This window comes from Malurus melanocephalus, unplaced genomic scaffold (genome assembly GCF_030028575.1).
Source record: "Malurus melanocephalus ecotype Western Australia unplaced genomic scaffold, MMel_1.1 scaffold_6, whole genome shotgun sequence".
Lineage (NCBI taxonomy): Eukaryota > Metazoa > Chordata > Aves > Passeriformes > Maluridae > Malurus > Malurus melanocephalus.
In genome coordinates this window covers 5,911,105-5,925,146 of record NW_026623238.1, presented here as the reverse complement: position 1 = coordinate 5,925,146, position 14,042 = coordinate 5,911,105, and the positions used below count along the sequence as shown (strand labels likewise).

Genomic DNA, 14,042 nt, shown 5'->3' with positions numbered 1-14,042 from the left:
AAYGTTAAAAAGCATTTAGTTTAGTTAGTAGTCTGGCAGGAATTTTCTGCAACTTGAAATGCACACAGCGCAAACCAGAAAAGCCCACAGGAAACAACTTAAACAATTTGATTTGGAAGGCGTGAGCACTTTTTGTGCCAACATTAAAGGTGATCCTGATGCTCAAGTTGAAACACATAGAATTTCTCTCCAATGTGGAATAAGAGAAAAGAAAAATGAAACTTCTGTAATTCTGTAGCTAAGTTTTTTTTTTTATTTAAAAACCATAGTAGTTATCTGCATTTGGGCAAGTGAAATACGTAGGTTTCAGTGGAAATCAGGCACTTCAGTGTTTTGAGAAAACTCTGCTGGAGGCTTAGCTGAATCTTTTGATGTCAAAAGACTCCTAAAGTTGTATTTCCAGTGAATTCTTACCATGAGTTCATCTCCTCCAAGGTGTGTCATTTTAACCTTAGGTGTTCTGGCTCATCTTGTAGGTTGGGACACACACTAATCATAACTGTGATTATCACTGGAGTATAACAATATGCACAACTGAACTTGCAGTTCTGCTGTCAAGGTCTGTTCTGCTGGAGGAAAAAAATCCCTTTGAACACCTTTGAAGGTCATGCTGTGAAAGACTAACTACTTTATAGTGTGGTTTATGGAGCTTGGCCAAAGCGCTTGAAGCGCTKTTGGTCATATATCGGCATTGTTGCATTTCAAATGGAGTCACACGGTAATTCTTCATTTGCTAGGAAATTTTCAGATCCTTTCCTCTGAAGCTGTTTCAGTGTTGCTTTGTTGATTCTTTGTTTTAGCAGGAAAGGAGTGTTTCTGGCGGATTGGTAGCTGGGCATGTCTTTAAAGAAAATTATATTCATCAAATATAATTATGAGGCACAATTATGAGGCAKCAGCAACTAATTCTGAAAAATCTCRAACTAGATTTCTCAAACTGAATAGCAGATRCATCTGGCAGAGTTCATGCTGCATTTGTGAGGAAACAAGATGCAGATTCTATATACAGCTCTAAACCCCCTAAACCRTAAAAGGTAAAGGAAAATCCAGAATTTTGAGCTGTGGCATGGTGCAAGCAACTGAGGAACCATCCCGGATTAAATGACACTCCTCGTACCAACCTGGCACCTGTATGGTACATGCCATGTCTATGTAGTAGGTAYTTCTGTCTCCTGAGTGGTCTCAAGCTCCAGACTGCTAGGCAACCATCCCACAGAAGGAAGGTTGTATGGATACATGCAAGGCTGCATCAATATAAGAAACAAGAGCAGAAAGCCTATTCTGCAAATGACACTACACAGCTTACATCCATGTAGTTAATCAGTCCCTAAAATACAGCAGGTAAGTGGCTTTGCCAATGCTGTCTGACGGGAGCAGCCCAGGCCAAGCTCAACCCCAATGACAGCTCAGTGCTCCAGTTGTTGCCCTGGTCCTGGCCAGTTTACTCCCACAGGCATTTTCAATGCCACATGTACTGGACGCCTGCAAGGAGRGGAATGTTTAAAGGACTAATCATGGGCTTAGAGAGCAGCAATGGCTTTAATCTGTGTGCTTTTACAGACTCAGGTTCAAGTTAGGCAAATGCTTTTCAACTAATTTTCTTCCTAGCTACAGATATTAATCTGCCTTCTTAACAGGACTATTATTATGTGAACTATTATTACTATGAAGCTATGTAAAGCAATCTAAAAATACTGTTATCGGCTCCATAGTATCACTCATTGCAATACAGACTAAGCCACACAGAACCCTCCATTACAGCTGCACTTTTCAAATTACTCRTATTTCTCACCTCCAAATGAATTTTACAAAAACTAATTTGTCTATGCAGTTAGAAAATTAAATAGGACAGAAGAGAGAGGAATAGTGACATTCAAGAACTGAACAACAGTTCAGAAAACCCYTGTCAATATGCAGGTCTCTTTCAAAGAGGCAGTAAGCAATTTTAGTCCTCAGATTGCCACCATAAATAATGAACTGTAAATTCCCATTGGGACAGGATCTGTCTTCAGGTGTGSACAGGTATCCTGGACTCATGTAATCTGATGTTTTTCAGAATCATGTATTAAAAAGATGGGTATAAAGCCAGGAGCAAAGAGTGGGGCTTTCCTATCAACCAAAGAATTCTCACTAATTCTTCTTGTTTGTTTATACTAGCAAAGGTACACTCAAAAAGGCTATTGCAAGTCTGATGAATACAAGTCKCAGTATTTAAACACAATCATGGGATTATGTATATATCCTTTAGGGCAGATTAATTAGAAAGAATTGCCTGTTAGCAACTGAAAATTAATTCTCTTAGAGCTTTTGCTCTGCAATACTCATTTTCAAAATTAATGCCTCTCATTTTCATGCAGCGTGCATGCTGCCCAAGTGCTGATGCACACTCCACATAGAAAGCATAGTAGCAATTCTACTGCTTAGACACTATTCAGGCCCATTGATGCAGTAATCAAACCTTATAATAAATGACTGTGTAATTTTCAGAAACTGCATTTGCTGATGTTTAAACTGTAGAAATATAAAACTAAAAAAAAACCTTTGTCATCCTAACCACATATCCTATTTTCCCTTTCATGAGTCCATTAATATATGTATTATTCATTAATGCATGACCCAAATTCTAGCCTTCTAGTTAAAATGACAACCCGAGAAGTTCTTCTGAAGTTAATTTTTATCATATTTTTTATTAAACATTTTTTCTCAATTTATACTTTGAACATAAATAYGCAAGTTTTATGGCTCATGTTACAAAAGACACTACTATGTGTTAGAAAACATATACAGAATATATCATAGTGGTTACATTTGCTCCCCATTTTTCCTWTTAATTTCATAACTTCTATTAATCTAGAAAAGCAGTATCAGAAAGCAAAATCCAACCTCCTAGCAGCACAGTCTACAACCGCTACAAGGACTATTTGCCAGCTGTAAGAGAAACTTTGGTTCCTGCCTGTTTTCATAGTAACCTAATACCAGTAAGTTGCATGTCAGAAAGAAACACTGCACTTCATGCTCAGTAAGTTACTAAAATCGAGTTMATGACAATATGTACTTTTAAAGACAGACATACAGCTTCTCTTTTGCTTTACAGCTTARTAAGATAAATAGATATGTATTTTCAAAATAGGAGAATTTAACGAGGGACCCATTCTGTTCTTATAGGAGTCACTGGCAAAACTCCAATGTACTTTCAGGAGAGCAGATTTGCACTTTGTTTCAACTGTTTTATTGATAGAATTGAAGAAAATTACATTTCAGCTGAAAGACAGGATAAATGTCCCTTTACAACTCATATTAATTACTGCTAGTGGATCCTGTAATAACACCAYGTACGGATTTCCAGTTGAGCGTGTGATGGACTCTGCTTACTGCTCCTAGTGATCAAGATCCATGAGGGAGTAGAGGTGATTCTCCAGTCCTGAAGGCACAGACATGGAATACCACGCCCAAGGAGCATGCAAAATAAARCCTGTGGTCCTTATGCTACAGTGTAGCAAAGGGATACTAGATTACATATGCTTTATACACAGAAGAATCTTTTAACTTGTTTTTCAATATACATACATTAAACTGTACAATGTAGTACTTCCACACAGTGGGCAAAGAGAAGCTCCCAGGGCCATAGCTATGGAAGAGTATAGAAAATTAAACTGGCTTTGATCTCTCAAGCCAGGGGAGCCTAGGCAGTAGCTCAGGAAAAAAAGTTTGGGAAAATGTTGCCAGCTGCCCAGCTTAGAGGCACTCTGCTTTTTTTTCTTTTTTTCCCACCAGGACTCAAGCCAACACTAAGCCTTTGCCARCACTGACAATACCCAACTGAAGTTGCAAGATACACAGCAAAAGACAYGGAATGAAAGCACAGTAATGAAGGTCTTAAGCCTACAATTCCATCTGTAACAAGTATTCTTTGTGACTCATTGRAATCCATGCTATTATGGCTCAAGAATCTTGTTCTAACCAGGAATGTAGGATGCAGGCAAAGCCTCTGAAATCAGGATGCACACCTGGTTTTGAAATGCCTATTTTGGTGCCACTTAGCAGGCAAAGACTGCCTGCACCAGCATTCCCTCTATCCCATTCACTGGTGTCAGGCATCAGGGAAGACCTGACATTAGTCCAGTGCTGTCAAACCTGCTCAGTCAGCCTACACACCAATATTGGGGTCACCATGATAGAGGTTTGCTTTTTAAAGCAAACAAGATGGAAAATCTAAGACATACACAAATCCACTGCAAAATGATAAAAACAAATTTCAGCAACATTTTAAATACCCCAACCCGATTGCTATATCCAACAAAATACCTCAGTCTCTAGCACTGTTTGCCTTGAAATGGCATGTGTTGGGAAACACTAMTGTTACGGTTGATAGTGATTCAAACTATGCAGATGGAAACAAATGGTGGAATCAAGACTTTGAATTAGAAGWAGTAGAAATAATTCTAGGGCAAATCACCCTCTTACTGGGATAATAATGGTACCAAAGTAGCCAGAAGTTTTATTTGATTCTAGACAATGCATACATCTGACAAACGTTTTATTTCAGATATACTTCACTTGCATTTTACTGAACTGATGGACAATATTAGAGTTCTTAACCTAATTGAAATTTAATCATTCTAATTTTTCTGTATTTCAGTCAACTGATGAGGGAAAAGAATGTTTCCAGCAACTCTATTCAGCAAATTACCTGTATTAAACAGATTTTGAGTGAAGGATGTGTCTCATCACCATTTCTGGCAATGTCTTTATGAGCTGAAGCCTTTGTCATATATTTCAGATGTGCAGAGATCTGTATAACAGGGAATTTCAGTAGGAATCCCAAATTCAAAGCTTCCTTTGGAAACACATTGATTCATGAATAAAACATTTTTTAGGTCCCTGCTTAGAATTAATCCCTCTAACAATATTAAAGTGACAACCTGCTCATCTGAGGGACAGAAGCTGTGCACCCCACTTTCCCAACACCCATTTACAGGACTGTGGTTGGCTGAAACTGGGTGCAAAGAGGTGCCTGCCTCTCAAGTATGACCACTATCTCTGTGGCTGCACTGTGCCATTAGTTGATAGATGCTTTCCTGGGGACACGGCACAACTCAGCTGATGTAGGGCCTRTAGTGATTACCTGCACTTCCTATAGATATTCCAGTATTAGGATATATCTTCCCAAGAAATAATTTAATGAATAACTTCATCATTAATTTCRTGGATGTGCATGCTCCTTAAAAATGCTACAGTCCATATTTAGCTTTGTTATTGAGTTGCAGAGGGAGGATATATTAGCAGCACTACAATGCACAGCTGTCCTGTATCTGTATTTCCTATTTGTCTGAAGCCATTGAATCCTTGCAACTTTCTGTATAACAAAAACAAGTCACAGACACATTGCAACTATCAAGAAAATTAATGTTTTTTGTAAAATTTTTTGCAACATTTCTAATAATACAGAGCATTAGAAATTAGTAGTTAAAAAAAATCTATGTTTTATGTTGTAATAAACAAATACCAATTAATTAGTATAGCTAGTTTTGTTCCAACYAAACTCTGGTTTGGGGAATGAAGTTTTAAAACTATCATAGTTCTTGACAAATTAATATTAGCTCACATTAGACTACTTATTATTTWAAAAATTAGCTAGTTTGTTAAAAGATACAGTCCATGCAATATGTCACTTTGGAAAAAGTAGAAACAGCTGATTTATGTAAGCAGAAACCAGCATGAGACATAGCATGTCTTCCGTGCCTTCCCTAAGTGCTATAGAACATAATTAGGATCTTTATAAATGTGAGTATAAATAAGGTAAGAGATTCTAAAACCATTTAAAAGTCCCTAACAGTTCCTTTTTTTCTAAGTATCAAGGACAGCACCAATAGCTAAACATTTTYCAGTACTCTAACACTGCTGAATGTTCTAAGTATGTGAAGTCTGTGTTGCTCCCTTAATCCTGTGATCCAAGCCTACTGAAATTGCTCCCAGGTGTAAAAAAATCTATCTGCTTGGATCCTAAGCTGGTATTAGCCACAAAAGRATATCACACACTTTTTTTAATAGCACTTTTTTGGATTTAGTTCAGTTAGATATTTAACAGCGGGATTTGCCAGACCATCACTGAAGACACTAGTTCATCTTGTCGCTGTTGCTTGGTCTTCTTGTTCACTCTTCTGTGTCCTTGGCCGCCAGAAATTACTAACACTGAACTTGCCTTAATTTTCTTAGATCTCTGTCTTTTACTTTTAAATGAGATATTTTGATCCTTCAAAAGCTCATAAATGTTACTGTCCTCTGGTCTGTGTTCTAGGGAACTTGATCCATGAGACAAAGTAAGAGATCCAGAAGATGATGACAAGTCACTTCTTTGTGCAATGGACCCTGCTGAATCCCCCAGCCTAATTGCAGTGTCCTGGGTATTACTAAGGGAAGAGCCTGGTCTTTCACTGTGCAGAATGTTCTTTTGGTCGTCGTCCTTAGGTTCTGAGCCAGGAGGGAGGCTGTTCCTCAATTTGTTTCTGTTCTTCTTGTTTATAGATGTAGCTGTTACAAGAAACTTGACTGGGCTATTGTGTGCATGGTATGACACCATTCCTCTTCCTGGAGCCAAAAGAAGAGACACAATTAAAGAACATTATTTCTCAGACCACAGTGTTCTACCATAATTAGTTCATGAAATTTGCTCAGAATAGCGTAACTCTTAAAGCTCTATTATATGCATCCAGTCTTTCACCTTGTGTGTACACTATTTACAGAAAAATCTAAGTACAAAAATAATGTCTACTAGAACTGTACTAATAAATCAACTAAAACATAGCATAAGAATTTAGTTCATGTCACTTTTGTGCTCTGTTCTCAATGCAGCATGAGCACAGAAATACTGCTGACTTTTTAGCTGGCATCGACATAAATGTAACACTGAGTTTTCTCCAGTAATCTCCACATATTTTGTGTACCCCAAATCAATCCTGTTCTAACTCTGTACCTCTCCAGAGCAGCATAAGAACATCTGTTTCATTGCAACAGACTCATSCACACTATACAACAGGAGCTGAAACTCATCCTTCTGCTTGTCTAGTTACCATGACAAAATCATAAGGAAATGACTGCACAATCATGTTTTTCTTTTTGTTTTTAAAAGAATTTAATCAGTGGGATACTGCTGGTACAGGGAAGATTTAAACTGTGCAAATCATTAGAATGTATGCAAAACAAAGTGCACATGGACAAATTCAGAATCTGTAACAGTAACGGTATATGTGGCTTTTACAGCAAAAAAAGGAAAAGGACAAAAAAAAATCGAATTCTACAAAGTAAGCCACAATATGATAAAGAGCTAGGCTGGTAAGGGGAAAAGTCCACAAACCTTATAAATCACTACATCAATCCCTAACTCCCTAATGCACTCCATGTTATAAGAAAACACATTCTGCTTTTATAGAAAGTACAATCAAATAAAGATGAATTATCACTACTGAAACATAATGGGGAAAACCCACAGTTTCTGAGGTCAAAATACAGTATCAAAGACTATAAAAATAGATGTCTAAATGTGATGCTGCTACATCTGTGAAATCTTCATCCCAGATAAATGCACGAATATATGACATAAACCACAATAACAAAAACAGAAAATGGAAGAATAAGAGATTATATGATTCTGCAATTATGCATATTCCTGTATTGCACTTATTTTCACTTAAGGTAGGTTCCAGATTTTTRCAAAGCATTTATCCTGTGTCATACCAGATTATTRCTGCGTATTTTGCTGAACACAGAGGATTTCATTTTCATTTTGCAAAGTTACATAAGCCTTTTTTTCTCCCCCTGGAAGAAGCTGCAAACAGCTTGCCTCATAAAATCTGCCAGTTTCCCTCTGCAACACAGAAGCTTGAGCAGAATTCTGAATCCAAAACACTGGGGGAAAGTCCTTATTAAACACACTTTAAAAACCTTGCTTCTGCTAGTAGCTTAAACATTTGTAAAGTGATACAGCTGCATTCGTGTGTTTGTATTTCAAATGGGGCAATATGAAAGTAACTCAATAAATACATCTTTCCAGAATGCAAAAACCTTGATCACTGTTACAAAAATGAAATACATACTCTYATATACTGTAAGTCTCCAGATTGGGGCAAAAGGGAATAAAACCAATTTATTCAATAACCAGTTAGACAATGTGGTAAGTTTTTAGTTTATCTGTGTCTCTAAACCTAATACATCTATTTTCCTGAAATCGGTAAAAAAAGACAGTTTGCATTCTCTTCTCATCCCCAAATATTTGGCTATACTCCAACAGAATTAATGCTTATCTCTTAAAGGAAAACAATTGTCCCTCTCAAACAACTGAGAAAAAACTAGACAAGTATCCGGATAACACYGTAAAGCTTGGAAAGAGCAAGTATAATTTCATCACAAAGCTCTAACTTTTATTTAAACAATACATATAATTTGGCAGGTTCACTTAAGTTACTGACAAAAAAGAAATGACATCTTTAGTACTTGATCCTTTGAGAAATTTCACTCACCAGTTACTTTGGGAATCCCCTGCAAGCGTGGCACTGGTAAGGCWACTATGATCCCCAGGTTTGTTCCAACCAGCAGTAAACCATGGCACACCAGGAGGCTGGTCACAGAGACACGCTGYTGCCCTGTGAAGATTAGGAAGTGCTCCATTACTGAAGTGATGACCTTTGTCTAAATCAAAGTAACTTTAGGCAAACAMAATCAGCTGTACCATCTCAATTCAGCAAAGCACTCATCGCAAAGGCAAATATTTTGCTATATTTTAGTATTACACTTTACGTACATGACAATTTAAATACTACTGAACTTCTGAAACATTCTGCCCTAAATCTCTAAAGTGCAGCATCTGAAGGTAGACACAKAGTGTCTCTATAAACATGCTTTCATGAAAAGGGTATGTTTGTATATTCTCAATAAKAAAAGTGAAAGATATTTTACTTCACAATACTCAGTAACACATTAAGCTCAAGACTCAAGCCTATTCATGATTACTTTTTTTCCCTAGTTTTTAATCTGTGGAACTCTATCAGAAGTGCTGTGTCCAGCTGTCTGAGTTTGGGTCCCTGCATAGAATGGCATTGGCATATTGGAAAAAGTCCAATGAAAGCAACCAAGATGATTGGGAGACTTTAAAAGAAATGCTGTCAGCACCTATCTTAGGGAACAATTATTCGCATGTGCAAAGTGAAATGAAAAGACACAACAGTTCAGATCTGGAGCATGGGAAAACTGTATTCTACGTAGGGAAAAGCTGCTTCACCATAAACTGAAACAGGTTGCTCAAAAGGCTGTGGAGTCTCCAACCTATCCAAAAATATTAAAATATTTAAAATTTGGCTGGACAAGACCTTGAACAACCAGGTCTAATCATGCCTGCTTCAAGAAGGATGACCAAGACAGCCTCCAGAGTAACCTCCAATAAAAACTACTCTATGACTTTTTGATTTTCTACAATCCTCTTTACAGAGTTGCTATTTTTCCTAATGAAAACAAAGTAATTTTTGTTTTTAAAGGCTACTAAAAATACATTTGATTCAGTTTAGATCAATTTTCAAAATGGTCTTGACAAGTTTCAGACAAAGAAACTAGGGGCTGCCCAAACTTTTGCCAAGTTTATGGGGAGGAGCATTTAAAAACTCTGCTTAAAGCCTGCAGGTTCAAAACATAAACATTCTTGGATTTATTATTAACTCTACTTGTAAGAGAGCAGTCATTCCATCTTTATCATAGGTCTCAAGTTGTGAATCACTTCATGAGTAGGTCAGGAATTTGGATTCCATGTTTGATTTAAGTTGAATCAAGAACCCTCATATTCTACACTTTGGAGAAGGACCGTAAATTATGGTGTTTCACAAATGAATGCATTTTCAGTCTTGGCCCTTGAAGCTGAGCTAATTGACAACCAAAAATATATGAATTATAGACTCACTGGGAAAGCAGGGAAGGAGCAGCCTGACTGTAGCCCAAAGCTCTTGACAGGAAAGCAGGAGGCAGACCACAGTCCAAGTCTTACCTCACAGAAGTTTACAAAACCAAAATATTAACCCAGCAATGGTGCATTTTAAGAGGCTCACACAGGGTCAGATCTGGATGATCCAAGCTCTGCATATCTAAAAGCACATCCTAAAACACCCTTAAGKCATGATTAGGTCATCCTCAGTGGGTGTAACAAGGTCAACTAAGYTTAAAAGACTCCATGTACTCATGCAGACCTTCAGAGACTCCTACACTGATTTCCATAAACCATAGGTGTTTGTGCTRGTAGGATGCATCATCGCTCCTCAGCTAAAAAAGCAAGGATGGTTTATGTTGTACACAAATTACGAATCTTTTGAAGTGCAGTGTTTGCTTTTTTGATGGGCTTTTTATTTAGTTGGGTTTTGGTATTAGGGTTTTTTTTTAATTTTGTTTTGGCTTTTTTTTGAGATATTAATGGGATTAATTCAGTTTCCAAAACAAAGCACACAAAGGCACTCCTTCAGCACAAAAGAAATTCCAACARTAATACCCAAACATCTCTGTGTTCTGGACTTTCAGTAAATCAGTATTTACATTCTATGATTTAGAGCCTTACTTAAGTTACATATGTCATGTGAGTCCCCTCCTACCACCTGTGCCACAGCAAGTTCAAGCTAATTACAAGTTAGCTTAATTTAGAGCTTGTTTTACAAACTACAAAAATACTTGAGTATAATTTTTTAACTTTTAAAATTATCAAAAGCTCCAAGTGCACTGTTGCCTCTCAATCCCCTGCAGAAGAAAGGTGCTCCCGTTATTCAATAATAGCTCTTTAATGCTTTTTAAAGCATTTAAAATGTAACATAGTTATGATTTCATACTCCAAACCTGAAGCAACTTTTACAGTAATATTTACCTGGGAAAGCTGGCAAATATGCATTACTGTTTCCACAGGCAAAACCAGCAAATTATCAGCCAGCAAGTTAGAATCCTAAGCACTGAGCACAACCTACAGCATGAACCGGCTATAGTGAGGTCAAAATGAAAATTGCTTGTTGTGAAATCTCAGAAAAGCAGGAAACATCTGTATCTGAGAAGATATTTTGCAATAACATGAAACAACTAAAGAAAAAATATATAGATTTAAAAAAAAATAAAACCCCTAATTTAGAATATTAACTGCTAGTTAATTTAGAATATTAAACTGCTAGGTTTGAAATCCATACTTATCTTTGTTATTTTCAGGCTTTTTGTTTTGATATATTTCAAATTCACAGGAAAAAAGTCAATTCAAYTCCCCAGAATGTAACATGCAGTAAGCAGAGAAATTAACAAGTTAAAAAGAGAAAATTATAAACATAAATGCCAAAACCATTAAAATATTCATCTTTAAACAAAAACTTTTAGATCCCACTGTCCCAGTGAGGAAAAACTGTTAAAACCTGTAAAGTAATCCAACCAAGATCTTGACATTATAAGAACTGAAGCCAAATGAACAAATGTTTTACTGCCTCTGTTCTGCTCTGTGTTCACCCTTCTCAGGTCTCCATTACAACAACCACCAGAGCTGGATAAATCCTCATAGATCTGCTAAATTCAGCCCCAAGGTGAAGGTGCAAGGACATTGCTGCATATCCTCTTACATGGCCATGTTCCTCTTACTATGTAAAAAAACAGCCCACTGTGCAGATCTGCTGGGCTGACCTAAAGTTTTCCCATCTTTTTTATCATTTCCCAGCAGTAYGATCAAAAAGCAATCGCATTTCATGGCCCAGCACCTGGTGGGGTGGAAGAAAGCAATCTCTAAAGCCTCATGGTAAGAGTTTGTTTTCCACAGAGAGGAAATGATACTTTTTCTTCCTTTGCTTTTGTCGTCTGTTTCCAGGAAACACACATGCCATTAGAGGATATATGGATATAAACAGAATACAGCAACTTAAGCAGAAATCATCTCTTTGTTAAACAGGTAACCTGTCGTGGTCCATTCCAGCATTGAAGTACCAAGGTTACAGTAGTCACAGTAATCTCTTTAAAAGGGCAAATTCTTTTAGAGGTGAAAGCAAAAACATGTTTAAGGATGTTCTTTAATAAAACRCTGACTGTGACCATGAAAAAACAAGTGGTCTTTTTATGTACAGTATGATCTTTTTGGTGTGAGYTGTGACAAAGGCTGGTGAAAAACTACCTTTGTTGATCCTTCAACTACAAAACACAAACTTGAAGCATAAACTTGCTCTAAAAATGAGGCACATTGCACTAGTGAAGTGTATTTGTCTTCAAGTGTTAATAGATTTTTCTGCTGCTCAGTATGCCCTCTGTTATGATAACAGAGCTGTGCTTGGGCTCCTAAAAAGCAATCCAGCTGTCCTGCGGATTACTAGACAGTGAAATAAACAGTACCTGGACCTATAACAATTGCAATGTTCTCCCTCTCAGACATTCTCTTCTTTTCACATATGGCATTTGGCCTTCCATTACAGAGCACATTATTAAGAAATATTTTTGATGATATATGAAGCAAAGGTAGTGCAGACCAGTCTAGACTAAATGTCTATCCCACACTTGCCTCTATGACCCTGTTTTAATTTCCAGTCCTGCATTCCTACACACAAACTTTCCATAACTCCAGAAAGTGAGAGCCCTCCCAGCTCCAATACTCATAAGTGGACTGTCACAGATTTAAAATTACCTCCATCAGAAAAAAGAATCTTCCAGACACAGTCTGCTCTTTTATATTATAAACTTCACCAGATCATAAGGACAATCACCTTCTGTGCCATTTCACTGCCCTGTGATTCTGTCCTACCCACTGTGCTGCAGAGTTCCCTTCTCCAAAGCACAGGAGGCACATCCTTTACAAGAAGGAGARCAGTTATATTTAAAACTGTCTTCTCCTAAGAACAAAATTGGGAAAATCTAATGCTATGAGAACTCATTACTTAGTAGGAGGGTTGAGACCTTTCTWCTCCTTTTAGTTGCTATAGTTATATTTTAAGTACAGTACTGTAACTCACAGTAACCATTTCTGACAGTGGCAGTAACTTTCTTTTACTTAGACTGTATAATAACGAAAAATTTCATTAACTTAGTGAAACAATGTTCCTCTTATTTACATTACTGAAAGCAAAGACAGAACTGACATCTCTAGGTAGACTATAGGGCCAATATTACATATTGTTACTACTAAAATCCTGGGAAAAAAATTCCAGCTTCTTCAAAGCTATACAGAAATCTTGCCTTTTTAATCTCTCTTATTAAGACTCTTAGCAATATTTTTACACCAATTTCTTCTCACATCTCAACACCACTTGAATTTTTGCTTCTGTTATTTTTACATATTAAGATTTGCAAAACATTTTGCATATTTTGCAAACCTCTGTTGGATTTCAGAAAACTAACAGAGCTGTTTCATTGAAAACCAAATGTCATAAAAATGTCCTGTAAAAGCAAATACATGTATTGTAAATACACAGCTATTTCACTGTGCTGTAATTCAGTTTCACTTTTTTKGTTTTTTATCCTTTTTAATCTCAGTATATGCTACACAGAACTTCATTTATTCTTTAGCTCCTTTTAGTTCAAAAAGGTCCTTACTGCTGGTTTATTATGTAAAMCTCCTACTACTCTATCTTTTAGCTTTTGTTGTTGCAGCATTTTTGAGATCATATAAACAGGCCTGAGAGCTGCTCCTAAATAATTGAAATTCATTTCATTTTTAGAAAGGAGTCTCCCTTTGAACATTTGCTGTAATAATGTTACACTCCCAAAATAAACTTCCATTTCCATTCACTGGTGTGCTTTCTGTGAAGACATTGAGAAAAAAAAAAAAAAAAAGGAACTAAAATGGGTAAGAACGACACCAAGGAGATATAATTAGCTAAAACTCTTTTACAAAAGTGATGTTATATTACATCAGCAGTTTTATTGCTATGGTAATGAACAAAAAGCTAAATTTTTGAAGACATTTCTATGCAGGAAACACATATAAGGAAGGTCCTAATTCCCCTTTTCCCCCTGTTATGAACAGCAAAACATACTCAAAGTTAATCTTTTTACAACTGATCTTGATT

The 14,042-nt window shown here is 36.8% G+C and overlaps 1 protein-coding gene across 5 annotated transcripts in view; it reads right to left on the bottom strand.

Moving 5' to 3' along the window:
• Window positions 1-2,687: 2,687 nt before the first annotated feature.
• The window catches only part of ARHGEF10 (Rho guanine nucleotide exchange factor 10), a 105,938-nt gene continuing 94,583 nt past the window's right edge, over window positions 2,688-14,042 (bottom strand). For all 5 annotated transcript variants that reach the window (XM_057372035.1, XM_057372059.1, XM_057372065.1 and 2 more), the window contains 2 exons: window positions 8,517-8,639; window positions 2,688-6,588 (listed from right to left, as the gene is read on the bottom strand). In XM_057372035.1, coding sequence (XP_057228018.1) covers window positions 6,074-6,588; window positions 8,517-8,639 — 638 coding nt within the window. In that variant the 3' untranslated portion in view covers window positions 2,688-6,073. The remainder of the gene's footprint in view (window positions 6,589-8,516; window positions 8,640-14,042) is intronic.